The sequence below is a fragment of the Podarcis bocagei genome (genome assembly GCF_964188305.1).
Source record: "Podarcis bocagei genome assembly, chromosome: 10".
Taxonomy (NCBI): Eukaryota; Metazoa; Chordata; class Lepidosauria; order Squamata; family Lacertidae; genus Podarcis; species Podarcis bocagei.
In genome coordinates this window covers 4489164-4514134 of record NC_138135.1, presented here as the reverse complement: position 1 = coordinate 4514134, position 24971 = coordinate 4489164, and the positions used below count along the sequence as shown (strand labels likewise).

The 24971-nt window shown below is 47.7% G+C and overlaps 1 protein-coding gene across 2 annotated transcripts; it reads right to left on the bottom strand.

Annotated features, from left to right (window-relative positions):
* Nucleotides 1–9576: 9576 nt before the first annotated feature.
* Nucleotides 9577–21651, bottom strand: LOC308595695 (acrosin-like). Of its 2 annotated transcripts, none has more exons than XM_081210323.1 (5): nt 21526–21651; nt 19060–19277; nt 15370–15641; nt 13484–13632; nt 9577–10666 (listed from the first exon to the last, which is right to left on the bottom strand). In XM_081210323.1, exons 1-5 carry the CDS (start codon nt 21529–21531, stop codon nt 9995–9997), a joined length of 1317 nt encoding a protein of 438 aa, XP_081066449.1. In that variant the 5' UTR covers nt 21532–21651; the 3' UTR covers nt 9577–9994. The 2 variants fall into 2 exon arrangements, with proteins under 2 accessions (XP_081066449.1, XP_081066448.1); XM_081210322.1 differs by having other exon boundaries at nt 19074–19277; nt 21526–21645.
* Between the last annotated feature and the right edge of the window lie 3320 nt (nt 21652–24971).

The following is a 24971-nucleotide window of genomic DNA, read 5'->3' as shown; positions in this document are numbered from 1 at the left end:
CTTTGCCGAGCCGCATCCAATCAGCAGGGAGCCAGTATGACATCACACGGAACGGATGTTCTTTTTTGATGCGGAATGCATTGCCAACATTAATAGAAGGTCCCCCGAGCCCAAGGGTGGAGTGGTCCTCAAAGCATCACCCGTGGTCTGGGCTCCCAGCCCTGGGAGATGTGTCTCGGAGCAACCCTGGCAGCAGGCACAGCAGGAAGCGTGTTCTGCGCCTGACCTCCTTTGCATAAGACCACCGGGAGAACCTCCTGGATCAGGCCGAAGGAGCCCCGTCTAGTCCATCACTCTGTTCTTGCAGTGGCCAACCAGAAAGCGGCAAGCAGGATTGGAACGCAATAGCACTCTCTGTTCCTGCAGTTTCCAGCAGTTGGTATTCAGAAACATTTTGCCTCCGGCTGTAGAGGCTGGCGGTTCGAATCCCTGCGACGGGGTGAGCTCCTGTTGCTCTGCCCCCCTCCTGCCTACCTAGCAGTTCGAAAGCACACCAGCGCAAGTAGATAAATAGGTACTGCTGCAGCGGGAAGGTAAACAGCATTTTCATGTGCTTTGGTTTCCATCAAGGTGTTCTGTTGTGCCAGAAGCAGTTTAGTCCTGCTGGCCACATGACTTGGAAAGCTGTCTGTGGACAAACGCCGGCTCCCTCAGCCTGAAAGTGAGATGAGCGCAACAACCCCATAGTCGCCTTTGACGACATAACCGTCCAGGGGTCTTTTGCCTTTACCTTTTTACCTGTGTGCAGAAGGACTTTCTTTTATCCACCCTGAATCTTCCCACTTTCAGCATCATTACATGCCCACAACCTCTAGCGTTATGAGACAGAATAACTTTTTCTCCATCTGCTTTCTCTGTACAAACCTTTAACACGTTGCCTCTTGCAATGCCCCAGCCGCTGCAAAATCTCCTTATAGGGCAGTCATTCCACCCCCTCGATTGTTTTGATGGCCCTTTTCCGAACCTTTAGCAACCCTACAATATCCTCTTCGGGGTGAGGTGACCAGAACTCTACACAGCACACTGTTCTGGTACTCCTAGTCTGTACGAGAATCCCCATAACCAATTGCATTTTCCCTTGCTAGGGTACCCTAAGAGATAAGGTCAGACACATTGCCTGGCACTCAGGAAAACCAAAGGCACCGGTTTGACACACCCAGCAGAATGAAGTGGTTAGAATTCCGAGATAGGAGGGGGGGACTCTTCCTTTTCAGAACTTCGGAGGTAGAGAGTGCCGGTTTCACATGTTCACCCATGTATAAATAATCCTCTGCATGTAAATAATAATAATAAATTCACATCAGAAGAGTGGTCTTCTAGTTCAGGTCATTCCCTGCCTGTTTTGCACTGAATTTTTCATGTGGAAGAGCATTTTAAAATAAGGGTTCTCCCCCACAGCTGTGATTCAAAGTGGCATAATCCATTCTCCACCAGATTCTGATTCCTGCATAGTGAGCCAGGCTAGGGTATAGAATATAAAGCAGCCTTCCCTGATCCAGATGTTTTGGACTACAACTCCCATCAGCCTCAGGCAGCGCCAATGGGAAGTGGCCTTTGTTGGGAGCAATAAGTTTGTTGTTGTTTAGTCGTTTAGTCGTGTCCGACTCTTCGTGACCCCCTGGACCAGAGCAAGCTAGGCACTCCTGTCTTCCACTGCCTCCCGCAGTTTGGCCAAACTCATGCTGGTAGCATCGAGAACAGTATCCAACCATCTCGTCCTCTGTCGTCCCCTTCTCCTTGTACCCTCCATCTTTCCCAACATCAGGGTCTTTTCCAGGGAGTCTTCTCTTCTCATGAGGTGGCCAAAGTCTTGGAGCCTCAGCTTCAGGATCTGTCCTTCCAGTGAGCACTCAGGGCTGATTTCCTTCAGAATGGCGAGGTCTGATCTTCTTGCAGTCCATGGGACTCTCAAGAGTCTCCTCCAGCACCAGAATTCAAAAGCAACAATTCTTCGGCGATCAGCCTTCTTTATGGTCCAAGCAATAAGTTACCTGGTTGCAATAAGTTACCTGGACCATTGGGTGGGAGGATAGACAGAAAGGCAACCAGTTCTTCCCTCGCCAGTTCCTTCTCTTTCAGCAGCTGTTTGTTGGCAAAGCAGGCAACCTCCTTTCTGACTTTGTGTCCTCCCTCCCTCTTCCTTCTCCAGGTCAGCATGAGTTAGTCAGTGTGCGCTAGTGCCTCCATCTTGGCCGTGTGAGAAACCTGTGCTCAGAATGCATTTGTTTGGCATGACAAATAAGCCTCCAGTTTCCTTTGTCCTTTCAACCTTACTGGGCTTCTTCGTTCTGCACAATGCTGCGATATATTTACAGCAGGCCCACATCCCACGTGTGGGATTATTATTCCAGGAGTTCGTAAAATCGTGCAAAAGCAGGAAGACCCCTAGAACCACACATGTACACATCCCGTTTAATTATCCTTGCCTTCCTGGGCTCTGGGAAGGCTGCATGAGATCTTGTCGGGACTTTGCAAGATCTCATGAGATCCCAGACAGCCCCTTCTGACTGTCTTCCCCCCACCCACCAGCTCCCCATTTATTTATTTATTTGTCTCCTGCCTGCGAAATCGCTTACGTACAGTAAATCACACATAAGTTGCAGGTCTACTGCGCCAAATTCTAACAACCATTAGCCTTAGAAATAAAGGAAGGGGAAGGGGTGTCCTGAGGCCAAGGAAACCGATGATAATAATATATAATAATAATTTATTATTTATAACCCGCCCATCTGGCTGAGTTTCCCCAGCCACTCTGGGTGGCTCCCAATTGAGTTTAAAAACAATACAGCATAAAATATTAAAAACTTCCCTAAACAGGGCTGCCTTCAGATGTCTTTTAAAAATAAGATAGCTGCTTATTTCCTTGACATCTGATGGGAGGGCGTTCCACAGGGCGGGTGCCACCACTGAGAAGGCCCTCTGCCTGCTTCCCTGAAACCTCACTTCTCACAAGGAGGGAACTACCAGAAGGCCTTTGGATCTGGACCTCAGTGTCTGGGCTGGACAATGGGGGTGGAGATGCTCCTTCAGGTATACTGGGATGAGACCAATTAGGGCTTTAAAGGTCAGCACAAACACTTTGAATTGTGCTCAGAAATGTACTGGGAGCCAGTGTAGGTCTTTCAAGACTGGTGTTATGTGGTCTCGGCGGCTGCTCCCAGTCACCAGTCTAGCTGCCGCATTCTGGATTAATGGCAGTTTCCGGGTCACCTTCAAAGGTAGCCTCACGTAAAGCGCATTGCAGGATTCCAAGTGGGAGATAACCAGAGCATGCACCACTCTGGTGAGACAGTCCATGGGCAGGTAGGGTCTCATCCTGCGTACCAGATGGAGCTGGTAGACAGCTGCCCTGGACACAGAATTGACCTTCGCCTCCATGGACAGCTGTGAGTCCAGAATGACTTCCAGGCTGCACACCTATTCCTTCAGGGGCAGAGTAGCCCCATTCAGGACCAGGGAGTCCCCCACACCCACCACATGATGATGGTGATGATGATGGTGGTATTGGTGGTGATTACTGATGATGATGATGATGATTTATACCCCGCCCATCTGGTTGTGACAAGGTGTGAGAGGCATGTTGGGAGAAGGTGCAGGTGGATCTATCCATTTTCGTTTCTCTTTCTTCCTCATTTCCCCAGCCTTCCATTCTTCACATTTTGTACATCAGTTTGAGATTCTTTTATTTTTTAAAAGTCCTTGTGAAAATTCATCACTGTGAATTTCTCCAAAGTTTGTGTGAAATTTTGGGGGGTTGGACTGACCCCCCTATGCAGGGATGTTTGGACTTTCCGAATCTGGCAATGGGCCGTCAGAGGTTTGGAGCTGTTGGGACTTCCAATCTTGGAGGGAATTTGAAACATGTTTTAAAATACCACATGGAGTCTAGTCTGGACTATGGGAAAGGGGCTGATTTGTTGGAAATGGTCAAAAACACTACCAAGCTGGAGTTCCCACGAGTGAAAGGAAAATATGAAGAAGAGCCGCGGAAGGGACATGGAAGAGATTTGAAGGCCTCGGATATAAGATCAACAGGTTAATGTGCCAGACTAATGGGATAAAAAGGACTGACAATCCCGGGACTGGGGGGAGGGGACTCTGGAAGAAGATTGGATTGTTTTTATTCTCTTTTTTTTATCATTAGAAATGTTTTATGAACGTTGCAAAAATGTTGAAATGAAATTACTTGGCTCCTGTAAGAATGTTTAAAGAACTAGGTAAAAAGGTAATGGTTATGAGAAGCTGGTAAAAATAAGATTTAAGTTTTAAGTTTTAAGGTTTTTTATAAGATAAGATGAAAATAGAGCAAGGTAATGTAATGACAGAATATTATGAATTATGGAAAGGATTTGCTGTGACAATTATTAATCAAGATACAAGAGATGGGAGGAGGAGGAGGTCATGGAAAGAAGGTAATGAAAGGAGAATTTGAAAATGATGGTTTTATTTTTTATTTTTTTCTGTTTTTGTCTTTTTTCTCTGTAATTTTGTCTTTTTTTTCTTTGTAAAAATAAATATTATTAAAAAAAAAACAAAGTTTGTGTGAAATTTTGCCTAATGTACACATTTTCGCAAAGCATGTAATTCAACATTTGCATGTTACTTTCACCAAGGCACACATTTCTGTGTATGTTTTGCTCCAGGATGTGCATTTTTCATGCACGTACATTGACTGGAAACCTGCACTGCAAAATTCAGAGAAGTGCGGATTTTGAAGTGCAGCTAGATATCTGTTTGTGCTTTGTTTCGGGGGGGGGGGATGCAAATAGGCCAGGTTCACCTTTAAACACAAACTGTATTAAATTTCTGCCCCCATCCTGAGTTGGGTCAGAAGGAGGAATTCCAGGGAAAAGAGAACAGCAAAGCCACTTCTGCCCTAGGAGGAGGTGGGGTTGCGGGCTTCACAGCCCCTCCAAGTGAGCAGCGGGCGGAGCCAGCCCTGCACTATTGGGGGATTCCCGGCCGCATCATCCCCTGGCCAGCCAATCGACTGGCTCGGGGGGTATGGCGTGCCCTATTTAACGCAGGACGCAGCCAGGGATCTCCCTCTTTTGCCACCTACCAGCTTTTCCTGTTTCCCACCCACCCGCCCTATAAGGTTTTTGTTCTTTGACCTTGCTATGGACTTTGGTTGGTTGCCATTGAGGGTCCTGGTCGGAATTTTTCCACTTGGCAAATTGGCACCTGCCACCTGGTTTTCGCCTACCTCGTAGCAAATCGTCACAACTTTCTTGGTATTGGCGGTTAGGCATTGGTATTGCTCTGTAGATGGAAGAGGGGAGGTAGCGCCATCACCTGCACCACATATTGAAGGGTCGTTAGTTAATGGATTCTGGGGGGCACGCCAGGCACTCCTGTCTTCCACTGCCTCCCGCAGTTTGGTCAGACTCATGTTTGTGGCTTTGAGAACACTTTCCAACCATCTTGTCCTCTGTCGTCCCCTTCTCCTTGTGCCCTCCATCTTTCCCAACATCAGGGTCTTTTCCAGGGAGTCTTCTCTTCTCATGAGGTGGCCAAAGTCTTGGAGCCTCAGCTTCAGGATCTGTCCTTCCAGTGAGCACTCAGGGCTGATTTCCTGAAGAATGGAGAGGTTGGATCTTCTTGCAGTCCATGGGACTCTCAAGAGTCTCCTCCAGCACCATAATGCAAAAGCATCAATTCTTCGGAGATCAGCCTTCTTTATGGTCCAGCTCTCACTTCCATACATCACTACTGGGAAAACCATGGCTTTAACTATACGGACCTTTGTTGGCAAGGTGATGTCTCTGCTGGTTTTCACCTACCTTGTAGCAAATCGTCACAACTTTCTGGGTATTGGTGGTTAGGCAATGGTATTGTTCTGTTTTTTGTTTGTTTGTTTGTTTGTATAAAATATTTATTAAAGTTTCACAAATTATATAAACAAACACAACAATACAAACAAACACACACGAGAAAAAACAAGTATAATTTCAAATCCTTATTTTCTTAAAGCTTACTTCCCCGACCTCCTCATACCTTCCCTTTCTGCATTCCAATTTCAAATATTCAGTTCAGCAAATCCTCACCCTTAATTTTATGTAATTATTGACCTTTCTTTTCTTTTAACTTAATCTTTACAGCTGTAATCCACTTAATTTCTAAAATCGCATCATTCTAACACTCATTAATTTTACAATGTTTCTTAAGATAGTTCTTAAATTTCTTCCAATCTTCTTCCGCCGTCTCTTTTCCCTGGTCTCGGATTCTGCCGGTCATTTCTGCCAATCCCATATAGTCTATCACCTTCATCTGCCATTCTTCCAGAGTGGGTAGATCTTGTGTCTTCCAATACTTTGCAATAAGTATTCTTGCTGCTGTTGTGGCATACATAAAGAAAGTTCTATCCTTCTTTGGCACCAATTGGCCGACTATGCCCAGGAGAAAGGCCTCTGGTTTCTTAAGGAAGGTATATTTAAATACCTTTTTCATTTCATTATATATCATTTCCCAGAAAGCCTTAATCTTTGGGCATGTCCACCAAAGGTGAAAAAAGTACCTTCAGTTTCTTTACATTTCCAAATGGTATTGCTCTGTAGATGGAAGAGGGGAGGTAGCGGCATCACCTGCCCCACATATTGAAGGGTAGTCCAATAAAGGATTCCAGGGGGTGTGGCCCTGTCCGAAGCCTGGGGAGGTGAGGGCCTAAGGCACACCCCCTATTGGTGACCCCGGGAGAGTTCCTAGTTGATGTGCATCAGCAGGACTTCCCCTACTGGTGGTTAACCCTTCCCGGACTTCAAGCAGAAGGGCTGGAGTCGGATATAGGACCAATGCCTAAGCCAATACCACTCTTCACCTGTAACCAATAAAGTTGCGGCCTTTTTTAGCCCATTAACCTTAATAATTGTGTCATGTGTCATTATTTCCACCTGGGGGGGTGTCGGGAACTTGCCATGCAAGCGGGAAAGTGTTAAGACAGGAGCCGGTTGTCATGAATGGTGGAATGGAGGGGTAGAGATGACTTGCCCTTTGGTTGCCTGCATTGCTGCAGCATGTCAGAATGGAGAGGGGAAGGGGTGAGCTGGGGACAAGCCCTGTTAGGATATTTCCGTTCCACCTTAAAAGGGAGCAGGCTTTGTGAGTCAGAGTCTGCGCATGTCCTGTTCACAGGATGTTTATGTTTGCTATTGCTTTTGTTTCTCTCTGTGTGTTGGAGACACTGACACAGGCAGTCATGTCTTTCTCTGTTCTGATCAACGCTGAATAAAGCTTGTAAATAATGCTCTCCTGAGTGCAACTTCTGCTGTCAATTATCTGCTGATAAGAGTGTGCATGAGCTCTGGAATGTGGCAAGATATTTTCTAGAAACTCATGCCGCTAATCGCTGATACTGCGTGCCTACGGGAGATCGAAGGATCGTCCGGCAGACGGCTTGGGGCCATGATGGACTTTGTCTCCCTGGCAGTATCCCAACAAGTCCAGCATGGTGCAATGCTGGGGGCAGGAGCCAAGGGACAGCTCTGCAAGGGTGTTTGCACCACGCTGAACTTGCTCTCTCCTTGCACCCCTCCTCTGTCCAAATATTTTTAGCAGCAACTCAGGCAACCAGGAGTGAGTTGGCTCTGCCACACCACAATGCCATCTGCTGCTTACTCTGAATCAGGTAAAATAATCCAGAGCCTAGCCCAAAGGCGAATGCTGCCCTGTGCTCCTTGCTGAGGAAGGGCAGGAAATACCGTACTTTTCCGTGTATACATTGCCCCCGTGTATAAGACGTCCCCTATTGTCGGCAGAAGAAGACTGGAAAAAAATTAAGGACTATCTACAAAAATATTGTAAAATTAAGGAATGCTGAATGATGTTGGATTGAAATTAAGTGGTTTCAAGCTGTAACTATGACAAAATGACTTTCTTTTTGTAAGCAAGAATTTAAAGCTACAATAATTTAAGATGTTGAGATAAGGATTTGCTGTATAAACAATTCAAACTGGGTATACAAGAAGGGGAGGTATGAGGAGGTCGGGGAAATAAGTCACAAGAAAATAAGTTGTGAAATTTATGTGTTTTTATATTTTTATGTTTGTTTTTTCTTTTTGTTTGTAAAAAATTGGAAACTTTAATAAATATCTTTCAAAAAAAAAAAAGGACATCCCCTATTTTGGGGGACTCAAATTTAAGAAAATGGGGAGAGATGGCTCAGAGTTGTTGAGCTTTTGGGGGGGGGGTGTTGCACAGGGTTGTTGAGCTTTTTTTTGGGGGGGGATTGCCAGAAATTGCTCACCCACACAAAATCAGCCTCTTGTCTGTCCCCTCACTGGCAGAAGCTGCCAATCGACCGCCCAATTGCCACAGAGTCAGCCAATCAACAACAGCCCTTGGTGCAGCAACCAATAACAAGCCCAATAGCCGTTGACAGCCGTGGCAACAACCCACCAAAGCCCACCCTATGCACTATCCATGTACAATACAACTGCCACTTTTAAACATATTTTCTAAAGAAAAAAACCCAATCTTATACAGTCATACCTCGGGTTACAGACGCTTCAGGTTCCTTTTTTTAGGGTTATAGACGTGCCAAAACCCGAAAGTACCAGAACTGGTTACTTCCTGGTTTTGGCGGTCACGCATGCACAGAAGCACTAAATTGCGCTTTGTGCATGTGCAGAAGTGCTGAATCGCAACCCACGCGTGCACAGACGCGGCCCTGTGGGTTGCGAACGTTGCGGGTTGCGAATGTGCCTCCCGCACGGATCACGTTCGCAACCCGAGTGCCCACTGTACACAGAAAAGTATTGTAAATGCAATGCAATCAATCAATAAACAATGATGATGGTACAAAAAAACGACTAGCAGAGCAGGAACAAGGAGCAGTAAATGGGTGAATATAAAAATACTATATTTGTAAACAATAAGGAGATGGAACGAAGAGTCGAAGTTTATCCCATCAAAAGAACGGAATGGCTGGTGAAACCCAGCCAGATGGGTGAGGTATAAATAATAAAACTATTATTGTTATTGTTATTGTTAAAAATGGAGTTGCGTCAGGGGAAAGAAACCATCTGTGTGTTCCTCCATCCAAAGTGACCTTCCAGTGGCCCGTTAAAAGTGAGTAGATATTATGATTATATTTATTTATGTCCCTCCTTTTTCCAAGACAGGAACTCAATGCAGCTTACAGATAAAATAGAGACAGCTAAAATCATAGGGGGTAAACAATGCCTAGAAAGCGCCAATGAAGGGTTAGAGCCCGCCACCTTCTAAGGGAGTCCATTCCACTGCCAAACAGCTCTTGCCGCCAGAAAACTCTTCCCAGTGTTTAGTCGTAATCTCATTTCTTGTCATTTGAATCCATTGGTTTGAGTCTGACCCTCTGGAACAGCAGAGGGCAGGACTTATTTTTCTGCCCCGCCCACTTTTGCTTTGGCCCCGCCCACTGCTGGCATATGGCCCTTGGGGAGGGGCTCAGAGGGACGTGTGGCCCTTGAGCTGCAAAGGGTCCCTCACTCCTGGGTTTGATGGATGGAAGAAGACCTGACATGGCGTAAGTCCCTTTCCTACCTACCCCCGCCTTCCCACTATGCACTGCCCGGAGAGGAATGACCAGGACGAGCTCAGTAGAAGGCTGGCACCACTTTTATTTCTAATGTGTTTGTACAAGAAGTTCCCACAGGCGAGAAGGGGCTGGACCACCCACAGAAGGAAGAGGGTCTTCTCACCAAGAATGTGCCGTGAGTCGAGGAGCTTCCAGATACTTTGAGGATCTTGTCTGGTTCCTCGGGTGGGAATTCATTCTCAGGCTGGCTCTGACAGCCGGTCTTCATGAGCTCAGACAGAGTCGCCATCATCCAGAAACCTCCTGCCATCTTTTGCTTCCCAAGACGGTTGCAAAAGGGCGAACTGAGGGTCAATTTGTGCTGGAGCCCAGCTGCAATCTCTCTGAGTGACAGCAGCATGGCAACAGATGGGATCAGAATCAGGCCCATAGCTGTGAACCTGTGGCCAAGACCTCTGGTCTGTGTGTGTGGTTGAAGGCCTATTTGCCCCAGTTACTGGGCCGGGTCCGGCGCGTGTATTGCCACTGGGTCTGTGGTCGCGCCATGGTGGTCCAGGGCTGGTACTGCCACTGGGTCGTTGGTTTCACCGTGGTGGCCGGCTTCCGCTTGGGCAGCCTGTAAATAATGCTAGGCCGCACATTCCAGCCCAGGAACTTTGTGCTGGTGAGATACCAGGGAGTTGTCGGCTTATAGGGGGGAAAAGTGAACTTATAGGGGGGGAAAGTCCTCTTGGGGCCTGTGTACCAGCCCCACGTGCTACGAGGCCGGGAGGTCGTGGTTGCAACATAACCGGGGCGTTCAAACGAGTAAGTTGGCCGGGCCTTGCCCCCGTACCCGTAATACTTGCCGTTCACCAACATATGAGTGGGTCTCTTTAAATTGGGTGCCGTTGCCCAGGCTGGGGGTGAAAACAGGGTGGAGGCAGTGGTGGGGGGCTTGGTCGGGGGCGGTGTTGGCTTGAATGGCGGGACAAGAGCGGAGGCGGGAGGGTTCTTCAGTATTCTCTGGATCCAGTAGTAGAAGTGCTGGGTGGCGGTGAAGACGCCCGGGACCTTCCCGACCGTGCAGCCTCTGCCCCAGCTGTTGAGACCCACGACCCAGAAGCGCTCGGATCTCGCTGGCCTGCACATGAGGGGGCTGCCCCCGTCGCCCTGGAGCGGGAAGAGGGAAGCGGCGTGAGGAGCGAGGGCAGAGGCGGCCCGTCTCATTTTGCCACCAGGGGCAAAGAGGGGTCGTGCCACACTGTGTGTCCATTCCCACCCCCCTTGATACCCCCACGAAAGCCTTGCTTGCTGGGGTCACCTGATTGCAGGTTGCAGGTTCTTTTTTTGATTATTATTCACATAATATACATTCTTTACAACAGACAACTCCTAAATAAAAATCATATATAGCAAAACCGTAAGTCTCATGTTTTCATTTACACTGATCTCTGGGATGTGGGTGGCGCTGTGGGTTAAACCACAGAGCCTGGGACTTGCTGATCAGAAGGTCGGCGGTTCGAATCCCCGCGATGGGGTGAGCTCCCGTTGCTCGGTCCCTGCTCCTGCCAACCTAGCAGTTCGAAAGCACGTCAAAAATGCAAGTAGATCAATATGTACCGCTCTGGCGGGAAGGTAAATGGCGTTTCCGTGCGCTGCTCTGGTTCTCCAGAAGCGGCTTAGTCATGCTGGCCACATGACTCGGAAGCTGTACGCCGGCTCCCTCAGCCAATAAAGCGAGATGAGCACCACAGCTCCAGAGTCATCCACGACTGGACCTAATGGTCAGGGGTCCCTTTATCTTGACCTTTACAGTTCCAATACCTTTACTTGATATTTCTTGCTGCTTTCTGCTTTCCTTATAGAATCTTTATGGAAATTTAAATCTCTTAAATCCTATACCAATCTTTAACAATTTCAATTAATCCCTTCCCCTCCCTTCCCCACAACCCAGTACTTCCCTCCACCCGTTCTTTCCTATTATTTTTGTTATTTTTGCGTTACTCACTTTATTTGTTATTCAATCCTTAATATAATATTATCCTATCTCCTTGCGCCTTTTATAACTTTGGAAATTAATTTTTAAGCTTAAAAGGTTCCAGGTTCTGGTGGCATCACACAAGGTCCCTGCCAGATCACTCAAGAGCCTCCTGCGATCACATGGAGGCTTCCCTTGACCTTCCTGAGCAAGGAAGGGCAAAGTGCCTAGTCTCCTGAGATATTGCCAGAACCTAGAACCTACCATTGCTGCTTCTCTTCCCTTATCTGGTGGTGGCAGTTCCTGTGGGTTCTGCCAGCTGAGGCAGCCTGCCTCATGGACGGGCTGGCCCCGGGCAAGGAGACTCAGCCATTCACAACCCCTGAGGAGCCAGGGAAGGGCTAGCTTCCCATGGCTGGAATCCACTGCCAGTGCCGCCGCTCTGCGAGCGCTGTTGCACAACCCAGTTAAAGGGGGTTTCTGGAGGGGAGGCCTGGCGTGGCAGCGCCTTCCCATTCTGCCTCAGGTGGCAAAATGGGATGCACCAGCCCTGCCCGGAGATCCTTGCTTTCAGGAACTGCAGCTGCAATGGCCTTCGCTTTCAATGGGATTTGCCCAACAACACTCTAACACGGGACAACGCACAGCCAGCCACAATTTTGCCACTGACAGGAAGGAAATGAATCAGGTGGGCTTGCAGAATCGTAAGATTGTACACTTGGAAGGGGTTCCGAGGGTCATCCAGTCCAACCACCTGTGATGCATAAATCACAGCTAAAGGATCATGACAGGTGGCCACCCAGCCTCCTTTGAAGAGAGTCCCCAACATCGAAGTTACAGATAAGTAGCCGTGTTGGTCTGCCATAGTCAAAATAAAAAATTCCTTCCAGTAGCACCTTAAAGACCAACTAAGTTAGTTCTTCCAACAGTGTCCTTCAGCTCTCTATATTGGACAAACAGGCCAAACCTTACGCCAAAGAATAAACGGACATAAATCTGACATCAAGAATCACAAAACAGAGAAACCAGTAGGAGAACACTTCAATCTCCCAGGACATTCTATACAAGATCTCAAAGTAGCTGTTTTACTACAAAGGAATTTCAGAAATAGACTGGAAAGAGAAGCTGCTGAATTGCAACTCATTACCAAACTTAAAACCATGGAGAGACCTGGTCTGAACAGAGACATTGGATTCTTATCTCATTATACATGACTAAACCATTTTTCACCTTCTAACCCCTTGCCTTTTCCTGTAAGACCTATTACAGTCGTTAAGAGTCGTCAACAGGCTCATCTCAGCTATCTGCCAATCACCCATTCCCACCACCCTTCTGAGTAATACCCCTCCCCACCTTCTCACTATATAGAAGGATCTGGCAACTTCTGTTTCAGTGTATCTGAAGAAGTGTGCATGCACACGAAAGCTCATACCAAGAACTAACTTAGTTGGTCTTTAAGGTACTACTGGAAGGAATTTTTTATTTTATCCCAACATCGAAGGTTTATCTTTGCACTAGCAGAACTGCTATATCCATCTTGGAGCCCAAAACCAACTCCCTGCTCTGAACGAATCTGTTAGCCAGGCACCAGCAGACCCCTGCACATTTTACTTGAGCAAAGGACCTTTAATGGGAGCATGGGGGAGGGCACACCTTAGGCTCCTCCCCCTGTTGAGTGGCTCCTCCCAGTTTCCCACATGCCTGGGCTTAGCTTCTGCAACAGGGAGCCTGCTCTGAGCTTGCAAGTTCCTCCTTAGATCCCTGCACCATCAAGAGCACCAAACCTGAGCCCTCCGTTAGCTCCTGATCCTGGTTGCTCAGTGTGTAGTCTAAATACTCTCTGCTCCACAGCAAGCTTCTTCCTCACACTCCCGCTGGCCTCCACTGGACCTCCCCAGCAGGTCTTGGCTTGGAACAGGACACCTCAGTTTAGAAGGCCAGGGTGGAGCTCAGAAGACCAGAACCACCATGATGGGGAATGAGGACACTGGGCTTTAGCTCGCACCAACCTTACATCGGTCCACCTTTGCTTCCTCAGATATGACGCAGATGTTCTCCTGTATGATCTGTCCGTCATACCACTTGCTGCTGTTGCAGACGTCGGAGGGCATTATGGTCACTCTGGCCTCTTGCATGATGTCAGCGTACGGGGCACGCCCTGTGGGCAGAAAGCAGGGAGAAGGCCCAGCTGGTACCTGCCTGCTGGACCTTAATTCCTAACGCAAGAGGTCTTCTGGGCAAAGCTCATCAAGAACTGACAGTGCCTGACCTGGTGAGAGCCTCAGTCCCAAAATTTGGGTGTACGGAGGTGGGCTGAGGGTTTCTCTCCTCAATGAGAGAAAGTCACTCTGCTCCACCTACCCAAGAGATACTTTGTGATATCAACATAAGCGCTGACCCAACTGCACTGGCTGCCAATTAGCTTCTGGGCCCAACTCAAAGTGCTGGTTTTCACCTATAAAGCCTTGAACGGCTCAGGACCACAATATCTCGAGCCAGGGAGAAAGCTTGGGAAAGGCTTATAGTTTAGTTGCTTGAACATTTGACCAGAAATCCAGGCATCTGATCTCTTCTGCATGGGAAGGAATTCACTCAACAGTTGAGTTCTGGTCCTTCCCTTCAAAGATGCCATGACAGAACTCTTAGCTTTTTGGGGAGAAGGCTGTGGCAGGTGATGGGAGGCAGCTGTGGAAGAGATGCTGCATATCAGGAGAGAGGCTGCTGGGCTGGTTGGGCCAACAGACAAGGCAGCTTCGTGCATTTGTCCAGGGCAGCTGTTTACCAGCTCCATCTGGTATGCAGGATGAGACCCTCCCTGCCCGCAGACTGTCTCGCCAGAGTGGTGCATGCTCTAGTTATCTCCCACTTGGACTCCTGCAATGCGCTCTACGTGGGGCTACCTTTGAAGATGACCTGGAAACTACAACTAATCCAGAATGTGGCAGCTAGACTGGGGACTGGGAGCGGCCGCCGAGACCATATAACACCAGTCTTGAAAGACCTACATTGGCTCCGGGCGTAATTCAAAGTGTTGGTGCTAACCCTGAAAGCCCTAAATGGCCTAGGCCTAGTAGACCTGAAGGAGCATTTCCACCCTGATCACTCAGCCTGGACACTGAGGTCCAGCTCCGAGGGCCTTCTGGCGGTTCCCTCCCGGCGAGAAGCAAAGCTACAGGGAACCAGGCAGAGGGCCTTCTCGGTAGTGGCACCTGCCCTGTGGAACGCCCTCCAATCAGATGTCAAAGAAATTAACAACTACCTGACGTTTAGAAGACATCTGAAGGCAGCCCTATTTAGGGAAGTTTTTAATGACTGATGTTTTAATGTATTAACCTTTTGTTGGAAGCCACCCAGAGTGGCTGGGGAAACCCAGCTAGATAAGCGGGGTATAAATATATTATTATTATTATTATTATTATTATTATTATTATTATTATTATTATTATTATTATTATTATTACAGGAACAATCCATTGACTAAGTGATTAGTACAAGGGTGGGGGGTGCATGGACCTCCAGATGTTTTTGGGCCCCACCAGCCCCAAACAATGTCCAAAGCTGATGGGGATTGTAGTCCAGAAACATTTGGGGGACTGCAGGTTCCCCCACACCTGGACTTGTCCCTCCAATTTCTGCAAAAGTGCTGCCCTCTGTTATGCCATTCCCCCCTCCCCCAATTCCTGTCCTTAAGAGTCTCCAAAGCAACAATTCAACCCCTCTTCCTTTCCTCGCCTTCGCTTCTGAAACTTCCAGCAGGGAAGCATCCTGATCACAAGAGGCTGGCTGGCTCCCAGCCCTACCTCAAGACCTGAGGCTGGCAGGGTGATGGAGAACGGACCACGCGAGGCCCCTGCAAACCACGTCTCTCTGTGGGGAGGGGAGGGGTGGTCCTCACACTTTATCTGTGTGATGCCCCAACCACAGGTGTAGCAATGGGTCAGGGAATCCACCTCCAGGTTCTCGTCCGGCAAACAAGCGGGCTGGATGTAGTCGTTGCAGACCACCGGCTTGTCCAGCTCAATCAGGGTGATGTCGTTGAGATACCCCTCGTGGCGGAAGTGTTCGTGGTCCACGACTCTCTTGATGGAGCGGACCTGGGCATCGGGGCCGGGGTTGGAACGCTGCGTGACGCCAATGTGCACCTTCAAATACTCAACTTTTACAAACCTGGGAGGGGGGGGGGAGGGAAGACTTAGAATGAGATTTCAGAGAACGACAGAATTGTAGAATTGGAAGGGACGTCATGGGTCATCTAGGACAGCCCTTCTGCAATGCAGGAGTCATAGCTAAAGTATCCCTGACTGTTGGCCATCTAACTTCTACTTAAAAACCTTCAAGGAAGGAGAGTCCATCACTTTCTGAGAAAGTCTTTTCCGCTGTCAAACAGCTCTTACCATCAGAAAGTTTTTTCCTGATGTTTAGGCGGACTCTCCTTTCTTGCAAATTGAAGCCATTGACTCAAGTCTTACCCTCCAGAGCAGCAGAAAACAAGCTTATTCCGTTTTTCGTGTGGTAGCCCTTCAGATATTGGAATACAGCTCTCCTATCACCTCTCAGTCTCCTCTTTTCCAGGCTAAAGATACCCAGATCCTTCAACCGTTCCTCATCAGGCTTAGTTTCCAGACCCTTGATCATCTTGGTCACCCTCCTCTGCCTACCTGCCAGCTTGTCAACATCCCTCTTAAATTGTGGTGCCCAGAAGTGGACACAGGATTCCAGGTAGGGTCTGACCAAGGCAGAACAGAGTGGGACTGTTACTTCATTTGATCTGGAGACTAGACTTCTGTGGATACAGCTGCATCACACTATTGTGGTCTACTAAGACACCTAGAACCTTTCCACCTATACTGTTGGCAAGCCCTGTGTTCCCCCATTCTATATTTGTGCATCTGCCAAGGCACAGTTGAAATTCATTTTGTTAAAGTTATCCTGAATCCTGATTCTATCTTCTGTGGTATTAGCTGCCCCTCCCAGTTTGGTGTCATGTGCAAATCTGATTAGCATCCCTTCAATTCCTTCATCCATGAATGATTGGGGCTAGACAAAGCCACTTTCGCCCTACGGAGGAGGTGGGGTTGCGGGCGTCATGGCCCCAACATGTGCGCGGTGGCTGGAACCAGTCGCTGTGCAATTGGGGGGATTCCCGGCCGCGTCGTCACCTGGCCAGCCAATCGGCTGGCTCAGGGGGCGTGACCTGCCCTATTTAAGGCAAGACATGGCAAGGGAGCTCCCTCTTTGCCACCTGCCAGCTGTTCCTGCATTTCCCACCCTCCCGCCCTATAATGTTTTAATTTTTTGAGCTTGCTATGGACCTTGGTTGGTCGCCGTTGAGGGGCCTGGTAGGAATTTTTCCACTTGGCAAATTGGCACCAGCCACTTGGTTTTCACCTGTTGTTGTTTAGCCGTTCAGTCGTGTCTGCCTCTTTGTGACCCCCTGGACCAGAGCACGCCAGGCACTCCTGTCTTCCACTGCCTCCCGCAGTTTGGTCAGACTCATGTTTGTGGCTTTGAGAACACTGTCCCACCATCTCGTCCTCTGTCGTCCTCTTCTCCTTGTGCCCTCCATCCTCCCCAACATCAGGGTCTTTTCCAGGGAGTCTTCTCTTCTCATGAGGTGGCCAAAGGATTGGAGCCTCAGCTTCAGGATCTGTCCTTCCAGTGAGCATTAGGGCTGATTTCCTTCAGAAAGGATAGGTTTGATCTTCTTGCAGTCCATGGGACTCTCAAGAGTCTCCTCCAGCACCATAATTCAAAAGCATCAATTCTTCGGTGATCAGCCTTCTTTATGGTCCAGCTCTCACTTCCATATACATCACTACTGGGAAAACCATGGCTTTCACTATACGGACCTTTGTTGGCAAGGTGATGTCTCTGCTGGTTTTCACCTACCTTGTAGCAAATCGTCACAACTTTCTGGGTATTGGTGGTTAGGCATTGGTATTGTTCTGTAGATGGAAGAGGTAAGGTAGCACCATCACCTGCCCCACATATTGAAGGGTAGTCCGATAAAGGATTCCAGGGGGTGTGGCCCTGTCCGAAGCCTGGGGAGGTGAGGGCCTAAGGCACGCCCCCTATTGGTGACCCCGGGAGAGTTCCTAGTTGATGTGCATCAGCAGGACTCCCCCTACTGGTGGTTAACCCTTCCTGGACTTCAAGCAGATGGGCTGAAGTCGGATATAGTCAGTTAGGACCAATGCCTAAGCCAATACCGCTCATCACCTGTAACCAATAAAGTTGTGGCCTTATTTAGCCCATTAACCTTAATAATTGTGTCATGTGTCATTATTTCCACTGGGGGGGGGCGGGAACTCACCACGCAACACCAGGCTCAGGACAGAACTTTGAAGAGCATTCCAGGACTCATCCAAGGGGCTGAATGTTTTGGGGAAATCTCTGGTGTGTGGTTGTGTGTGTGTGTGTGTGTGTGTGTGTGTGTGCGTGTGCGTGTGTGTGTGTGTGTAGCACAGTGGAAAGAATGGTGTGTTCAGAAAGTGGCCCTGGGGTCAGCAGCACCAAGCATGATGGAGTAAGAGTCCAAGGAACATGAAGCGAAAGTGGGGGGAGGGCCAAAAGGGACCACTTGTGGTCTGGAACAGGAAAGGAATAACAGCTGCTCATTGATCTAGCCAACAGGATGCCCTGTCTTCCCCAACAAACTGCAATGCTGGCTCGGGCTGGTAGGAGTTGCACAAACAAAAAAAGTGTAATCCCCCCAAGAGCAAATACGGGGTGAATCCTTTAAAAGAGGCCCCCGTGGATAAAGAGTACACATGTTCCACGGGGCCTCTCTTAAAAGACTCAACCTGTATTAGTGAAAGCCACACTCAAACAAACATTTGTCTTTGTGAAAATAATGTGTAAGGGGAAATTCCTTGCCAAGATATGTACCGTATTTCACTCCACAAGACGCACCTAGTTTTTAGAGGAGGAAAACACACACACAAAAGATATTCTGAACGAAATAGCGGATGTATTATTTTTGTGGTTCATGCTGTGGCCACAGACATGTGATTTGACAGTGAATTTGGGGTGACCCAATGCAAAAATCCTGAGGATCCATGTGGACCCGTGCTTTGTAACCACGTTGTTGCGCCATTGTGGCCCCACGAAACAGTGGGTGCGTTATTTTTTTGGTGCAGGCTGTAGCCATGGACATGCTATGTGATCTGATGGTGAATTTGGGGTGACCCAGTGCAAAAGTCCTGAGGATCCATGGGCTTTTACCTCCCCCCTCCCGGGCAACCTCCTTTATCGCTAGCGTCCTTTATCACCCTCCTGATCACTTGCCAATCAGCTGCTCAGCAGCTTCGTTTTGACACCCCCTTCCCTCTTTCTAAAAAAAAAAAAAAGGACGATCTGCTTTTTGCCCCTTGGCAATTTGGCTTCAGGGACCACGCATTCGCTCCATAAGACACACAGACATTTCCCCTTACATTTTAGTCTTATGGAGCGAAAAATACGGTATATCCCTATAGATAGGAAGATTAGATGCACCTTCATACAGAAAACGCTTGCGAATTTTCATTCCAACTGATGTGGGCACGGGGAGAAGCTGAGTAAAGTCGAAATGGGGCAGTTTGTCTACCTGGCTTTGCTTACTTTTGGATCATGAAGCAGTGAGCGGAGGAAAGGACCCACTGGGCGTTGATGAGGGAGCCTGCGCAGAAGTGCTTGGCCCCCTGGCTCGTCGGGAACTGGAAGCTGACGACCCACGGCCATGTCCCCGGCAAAACGTTGGAGCCGCCCACGATCCTCAGCGAGTTGCCGTGGCTCATAGCCAGCGGGCGGCTTCCGCACACCCTCCTGTGAAGAAGAGAGCAGATCAGGGAGACAGACAAGGAAGGCGCGGTTTGTAGGTGCAGGTGGGAGGAGGCAGGTGGGGCTACGCAGGCATCGTGGCTCATGAGCTCCATTCCAGTGGATGAAGAAGAGAAGAAGAAGAGTTTAGATTTGATATCCCGCTTTATCACTCCCTTTTAAGGAGTCTCAAAGCGGCTAACATTCTCCTTTCCCTGCCTCCCCCACAACAAACACTCTGTGAGGTGAGTGGGGCTGAGAGACTTCAGAGAAGTGTGACTGGCCCAAGGTCACCCAGCAGCTGCATGTGGAGGAGCGGAGACGGGAACCCGGTTCACCAGATTACGAGACTACCGCTCCTAACCGCTACACCACACTGGCTACATCAGAACTGCAGCCCCACACGACAGGGACCCTGTTAGACTTGGAGAAGTTTAGAGGGAATTGTAATTAATATTTTATTAAGTTTTATCAGTGAAAAAATTCAGAAAGAATACAAAAACAGAAAAATACAAAATCAAAATACAAAAATGCAAACATTAAGCACAAAAAAGAAGAAAAAAGAAGAACACATAACTCCCTCTTTTTTAACTCATCTTTAGTTAACTTATTTTCCTGACTTCCTCACGCCTCCCTTTTTTGTATCCCTTTTTTAAAATTGGTTCAGCAAATTCATATCCAATTTAGTTTATCTATTATCAATCCCATCTTACATTTTACCTTGTTGCTAGAACCCCTTCAATTCATTTCAACGTCATCAACATTCAAAAATTTTGCAATGTTTCTGTAAATAAGTTTTAAATTTCCTCCAATCTTCTTCCACCAACTCTTCTCCCTGGTCTCGGATTCTGCCAGTTATTTCCGCCATTTCCATGTAGTTAGACTTGGAGAAGTTTAGACCACAGCGCCACCCGCGTCACTTATGGACTCATTGCTAAAACCGTGTTTATGGAAGACAATCTTACTTGGCCACGAGGGATTGCCAAAGAAGAAGAAGACTCAGAAACATTGACATCCTGGCTAGTAGCCATCAATAGCCTTCTTCTCCTCCACCAATTGTCTAATCCTCTTTTAAAGCCATTGCTGCCTCTCCTGTGGCAGGGAGTTCCATAGTTTAGCTATGCACTGCGTGAAGAAGTCCTTTCTTTAATCTTGCAGCAAAAAGATGGTATCTTGCCATTCCGCGTAGGCAAAATGGTACCGTCAAGAGCAATCTGAGAGACTCTGATGTCCTTTTACTAATTATATGGAACAGAAATGTGATTCTGAATTATTTAAAGCTTTCTCACTGAGGTTATAAATAGAAAGCATCTTCGGGATATCAAAACTGTAAATGCATTTTGAATGCTCATGCATAAAAATGCAATTAAAATAACTGCATATTCTGAGGATAACTACATTCTAATTTATGCTTATGCAAATTTCCACCCTGTCTCTCTGCCCCTCGGGTACCCACAGCAGTAACTAACAACATTGGTTTTTTTAAAAAATAATAATAATCCAATAATAAAGTCAAATGCATGCAGTGTCAAAACACAGAAATAGTTTTAAAAACAAGAGCAGATCAAGAGAGCAGCCAGCTCACTTGGGAAGCATCCATCATCAGCAGGAGAATAGTCAGGTCAGCAGGACAGATTAAAAGGGTTTTTGCATTTATTTCCCACCTGTTCTCCAAGGGGCTCAAGATGGTTTATATATATAGCTCTTCCCCTTACAACAATCCTGTGAGGTAGGTTAGGCTGAGAGACACTGTGTGGCCCAAAATGACCCAATGAGCTCCATGGCCAAGTAGGGGGTAAATCATGGGTAGGCAAATTGAGCCCCAGGGGCCAGATCCAGCCCAATTGCCTTCTCAATCCGGCCCACAGATGGTCCAGGAATCAGCGTGTTTTTACATGAGTAGAATGTGTGCTTTTATTGAAAATGCATCTCTGGGTTATTTGTGGGGCTTAGGAATTCATTCATTCTTTTCCCTCAAAAATATAGTCCGGCCCCCCCCACAAGGTCTGTGCGACAGTGGAGTGGCCCCCAGCTGAAAAAGTTTGCTGACCCCTGGGGTATAGGGACCCCCATCCCCCAGATCATAGTGCAGCCCTCTAACATCTACACCACATTGGCTCTCTGTTGTGCGCCCGGAAAAGGCGTTATTTGTTCACTAGCGGACTGCCCTGGAGGCCCCAGAACATCACTGGCGCTAACTGGCAATGGACGGATGAGTCCTCCTCCCCCTCTCCATGATTCTGGTGTCACTTACGTGCATGTCTCATCCTCTGCATGCGTGGACCACAATGCGGAAAGAGCCAAAATGGGGAGAAGCAGCCACAACATCCTACATGGCGCAGCGCGTGACGGGTTCCACCAGCTCTTCCCATTGCTTGCGACATCACAAACTGTCCTTTTGGGGTCTGGCCAATCAGCTCGCAGCCAATATGACATCACACATGGTAGAATGACGTTCTGGGTTTTCTCTTTCCTCCCTGGAATGGATGGTACCCAAGAGTCCGGGCCCAAGGTTCCCATATGCCCAGGGCCGGATTTAGGTTTGAGGAGGCCCTAAGCTCCTGAAGGTTATGGGGCCCTTGATATGTCCAGCTGTCCTTTGTCAACAACAAATGGTTGCTGTTTTTTTGTGTTGACTATAAGCTATATGGTCATTGATGGACCTAATAGGTATCTAAAGCTATTTGCACATAAAAAATAGGCGCCCACACAACACAAAACACTGTTTCTGTATGTAGGTTTTATTTTATTTGTTTAAACCCAAACCGGAATTAAGATTGCCGGAAGAGATATCAACAGCCTCAGATATGCAGATGACACAACCTTGGTGGCAGAAAGTGAGGAGGAATTAAAGAACCTTTTAATGAGGGTGAAAGAGGAGATCGCAAAATATGGTCTGAAGCTCAACATCAAAAAAATGAAGATCATGGCCACTGGTCCCATCACCTCCTGGCAAATAGAAGGGGAAGAAATGGAGGCAGTGAGAGATTTTACTTTCTTGGGCTCCATGATCACTGCAGATGGTGACAGCAGCCATGAAATTAAAAGACGCCTGCTTCTTGGGAGAAAAGCAATGACAAACCTAGACAGCATCTTAAAAAGCAGAGACATCACCTTGCCAACAAAGGTCCGTATAGTTAAAGCTCTGGTTTTCCCAGTAGTGATGTATGGAAGTGAGAGCTGGACCATAAAGAAGGCTGATCGCCAAAGAATTGATGCTTTGAATTCTGGTGCTGGAGGAGACTCTTGAGAGTCCCATGGACTGCAAGAAGATCAAACCTACCCATTCTTAAGGAAACGACTAAACAACAAAATCTTATATGTTGGAAATGTACATCCAGTTTTTTCCCCCGTTAAACTTTTTTTGCGGGACCCTAAGCTATAGCTTGTTTAGCTTATATAAAATCTGGCACTGCATTTGCCTCCGTGGGTTCGGCATGGTCTCAAGCCAAACAACTTTGAAGACCAGCAACAAGATCACCTCAAATAACTTTCGTGATTGAGGCCTCTGGAGTTCAAATGTCTTCCAGTCAGAAAAAGGGTTTCTCAACCATTCCCTCTGCCTTGGAGCCTCCATGAGTGGCAAAGGATTCTGGGCACAGCACATTTCCTGGTGCCCATTACCGCTTTGAATTTGCAAGGCCATTGTCCAGTGGCAAGGAGAAATTGAAGAGAGGGGAAAGTTTTTCACCCTCTCTCCTAACACCAGAAGTCATGGGCGCCCAATGAAGCTGAATTTTGGAGTATTCAGCACAGATAAACAGAAACCCCTTCACCCAGCGCATAGTTAAACTATGGAACTCCCTCCCACAGGAGGCAGTGAAGGTGTCATGAATGAGCCAACCCCCAGGGAAAGTTTGCAGCCAGATCCCAGTGAAGGTTTGCAACCAGATGAAGAAAGCAGCCAGGAACAGAGAGGGTTAACTGCCAGGCAGGATGAGCATCGGCTAGTGCCAGCTCCCCCACCCCTTGGAGTGCCATTTGATAAGAGAATGGCTGAGAGCAGCCAACCCTCTCAAGAAGTGCAAACTGGCCCAAACAGAGAAGGAAGCAGTTTGTCAGAATGGGAAGAGATTGGAGCTGGGCCAATCCCTTCTAAGACTAGGCTAAGGGGAGGGCTGTTAGACCGGAAAGAAAGCAAGAGGCACAAAGTGAGAAAGTTCAATATCTTCTGTAAACGGAAGGGGTCTTCTGAAGGGGTGTTGGAAAAACGCCCGCGCCACCTTCCCAAGACACCGGGGCGTCTCTCCGATGGTTACTCTCCGGCTGTAAATCTCCTGCAGTCCAGAGAGACCGGTGATAAGCAACCCCTCCCTCTTGAGAGGATGTTATGTACTGAGTTGAATAGGATCCAAAATGCAGCAGTCTGATTGGTCCCAGAACAATAGGATTCAGAATGCAGCAGTTTGATTGGTCCTAGAACAATGCAGCAGTATGATTGGTCTGCAGGAGCCATGCAATCCAGCTCCAGATGGAAGTGAATCCACAACCTGATTGGCCTACAGGAGAATCCCGGAATTAGCCAATCACGTGCAGCCCATTGTGTAAATAATGTATATAAAGCAGATACTTTGAGGGGACTTTCATTCCTCCTCACCTCTATGAACTGAATAAAGAGCATGAAATCCAGTCTTGACTCTGAGTATAGTTCAGAGGAGCACGCTCGTCTTCTGGCATCTCATTGCAGAGGAGTCGTTCAGTAGCTCTAAACTACTTTATTTTACTGTCTATATACAAAGAATCCATCAGCATGTCTGTGCTCTCTCAGCAGCAGTACAGAAAAACATCACACACAGAAGTGAAACTAAAGTTCCAACAGTATTAAGACTTCCTGTCTCATGCTCTTAGACACTCACATGATATAAACAACATAGTGCTACGTACTGGAGCAGCATGGGTGGATAAAAATCCTAACATCACTCCCCCATTTTTAGGTAACCCTCACTGTGAAAGCTAGTGCAGCATCAAGAGACAGAAACATTTGTCACACACATAGTATACCCCTGTTGTACCAGTTCCATTCTTGGAACTACCTGCAACTGGATTGACCAGTTCAAACCTCTGGTTACTTGTCTTCCGTGGGACTAGAGTCTTTGCTCTATCTTGGTCTGAGGAAACAGTGTTGACCCTTGCAACCTTCAGGTGTGGCTTTCTCTCTCCTGTGGACAAACCTTGTACTCACTCAAGACCTCAGTGTCTGGTTTGAGCTGCTAGCCACAGCTATACATGCAGCAGCTGTGTTAGCAAACTCCTGAGAGTACCTCTTGGGTGGCAATCCCTTTGTGACTCTCTCAGATCTACGTATCAGGTGCAGATCCTCTTTGCTGGCTGGTTCTTCCTTGGGACTTTTGGGAGAACCATGACCAACAGTAAACAGAGGCTCTGGCAATTCCAGTTCAGCCTCAGACGATGGCCTGGACTTTGCTTGTGTACCTCTCTCAATAACCATGTCATCTGTACCAGAACTCTCAGTGGTGCTTTCAGTGTCACTCTATATGTGTGTTGGCATTTATGGGGAAACTGTGGAGAAACTCTCCTGTCATGGAGTGCATTCTACATTCCTAGTAAGAATCACTGTGTCAGAATCAGGCAATAAAACTCTGTATTGACCTTTCTCATAACTCATGAAAATGCCTTGTCATCGTGACTGAGGCAGTGTTAGAGCTGTCTGGAGCTATCTGATGTTTTGACAATAAATCA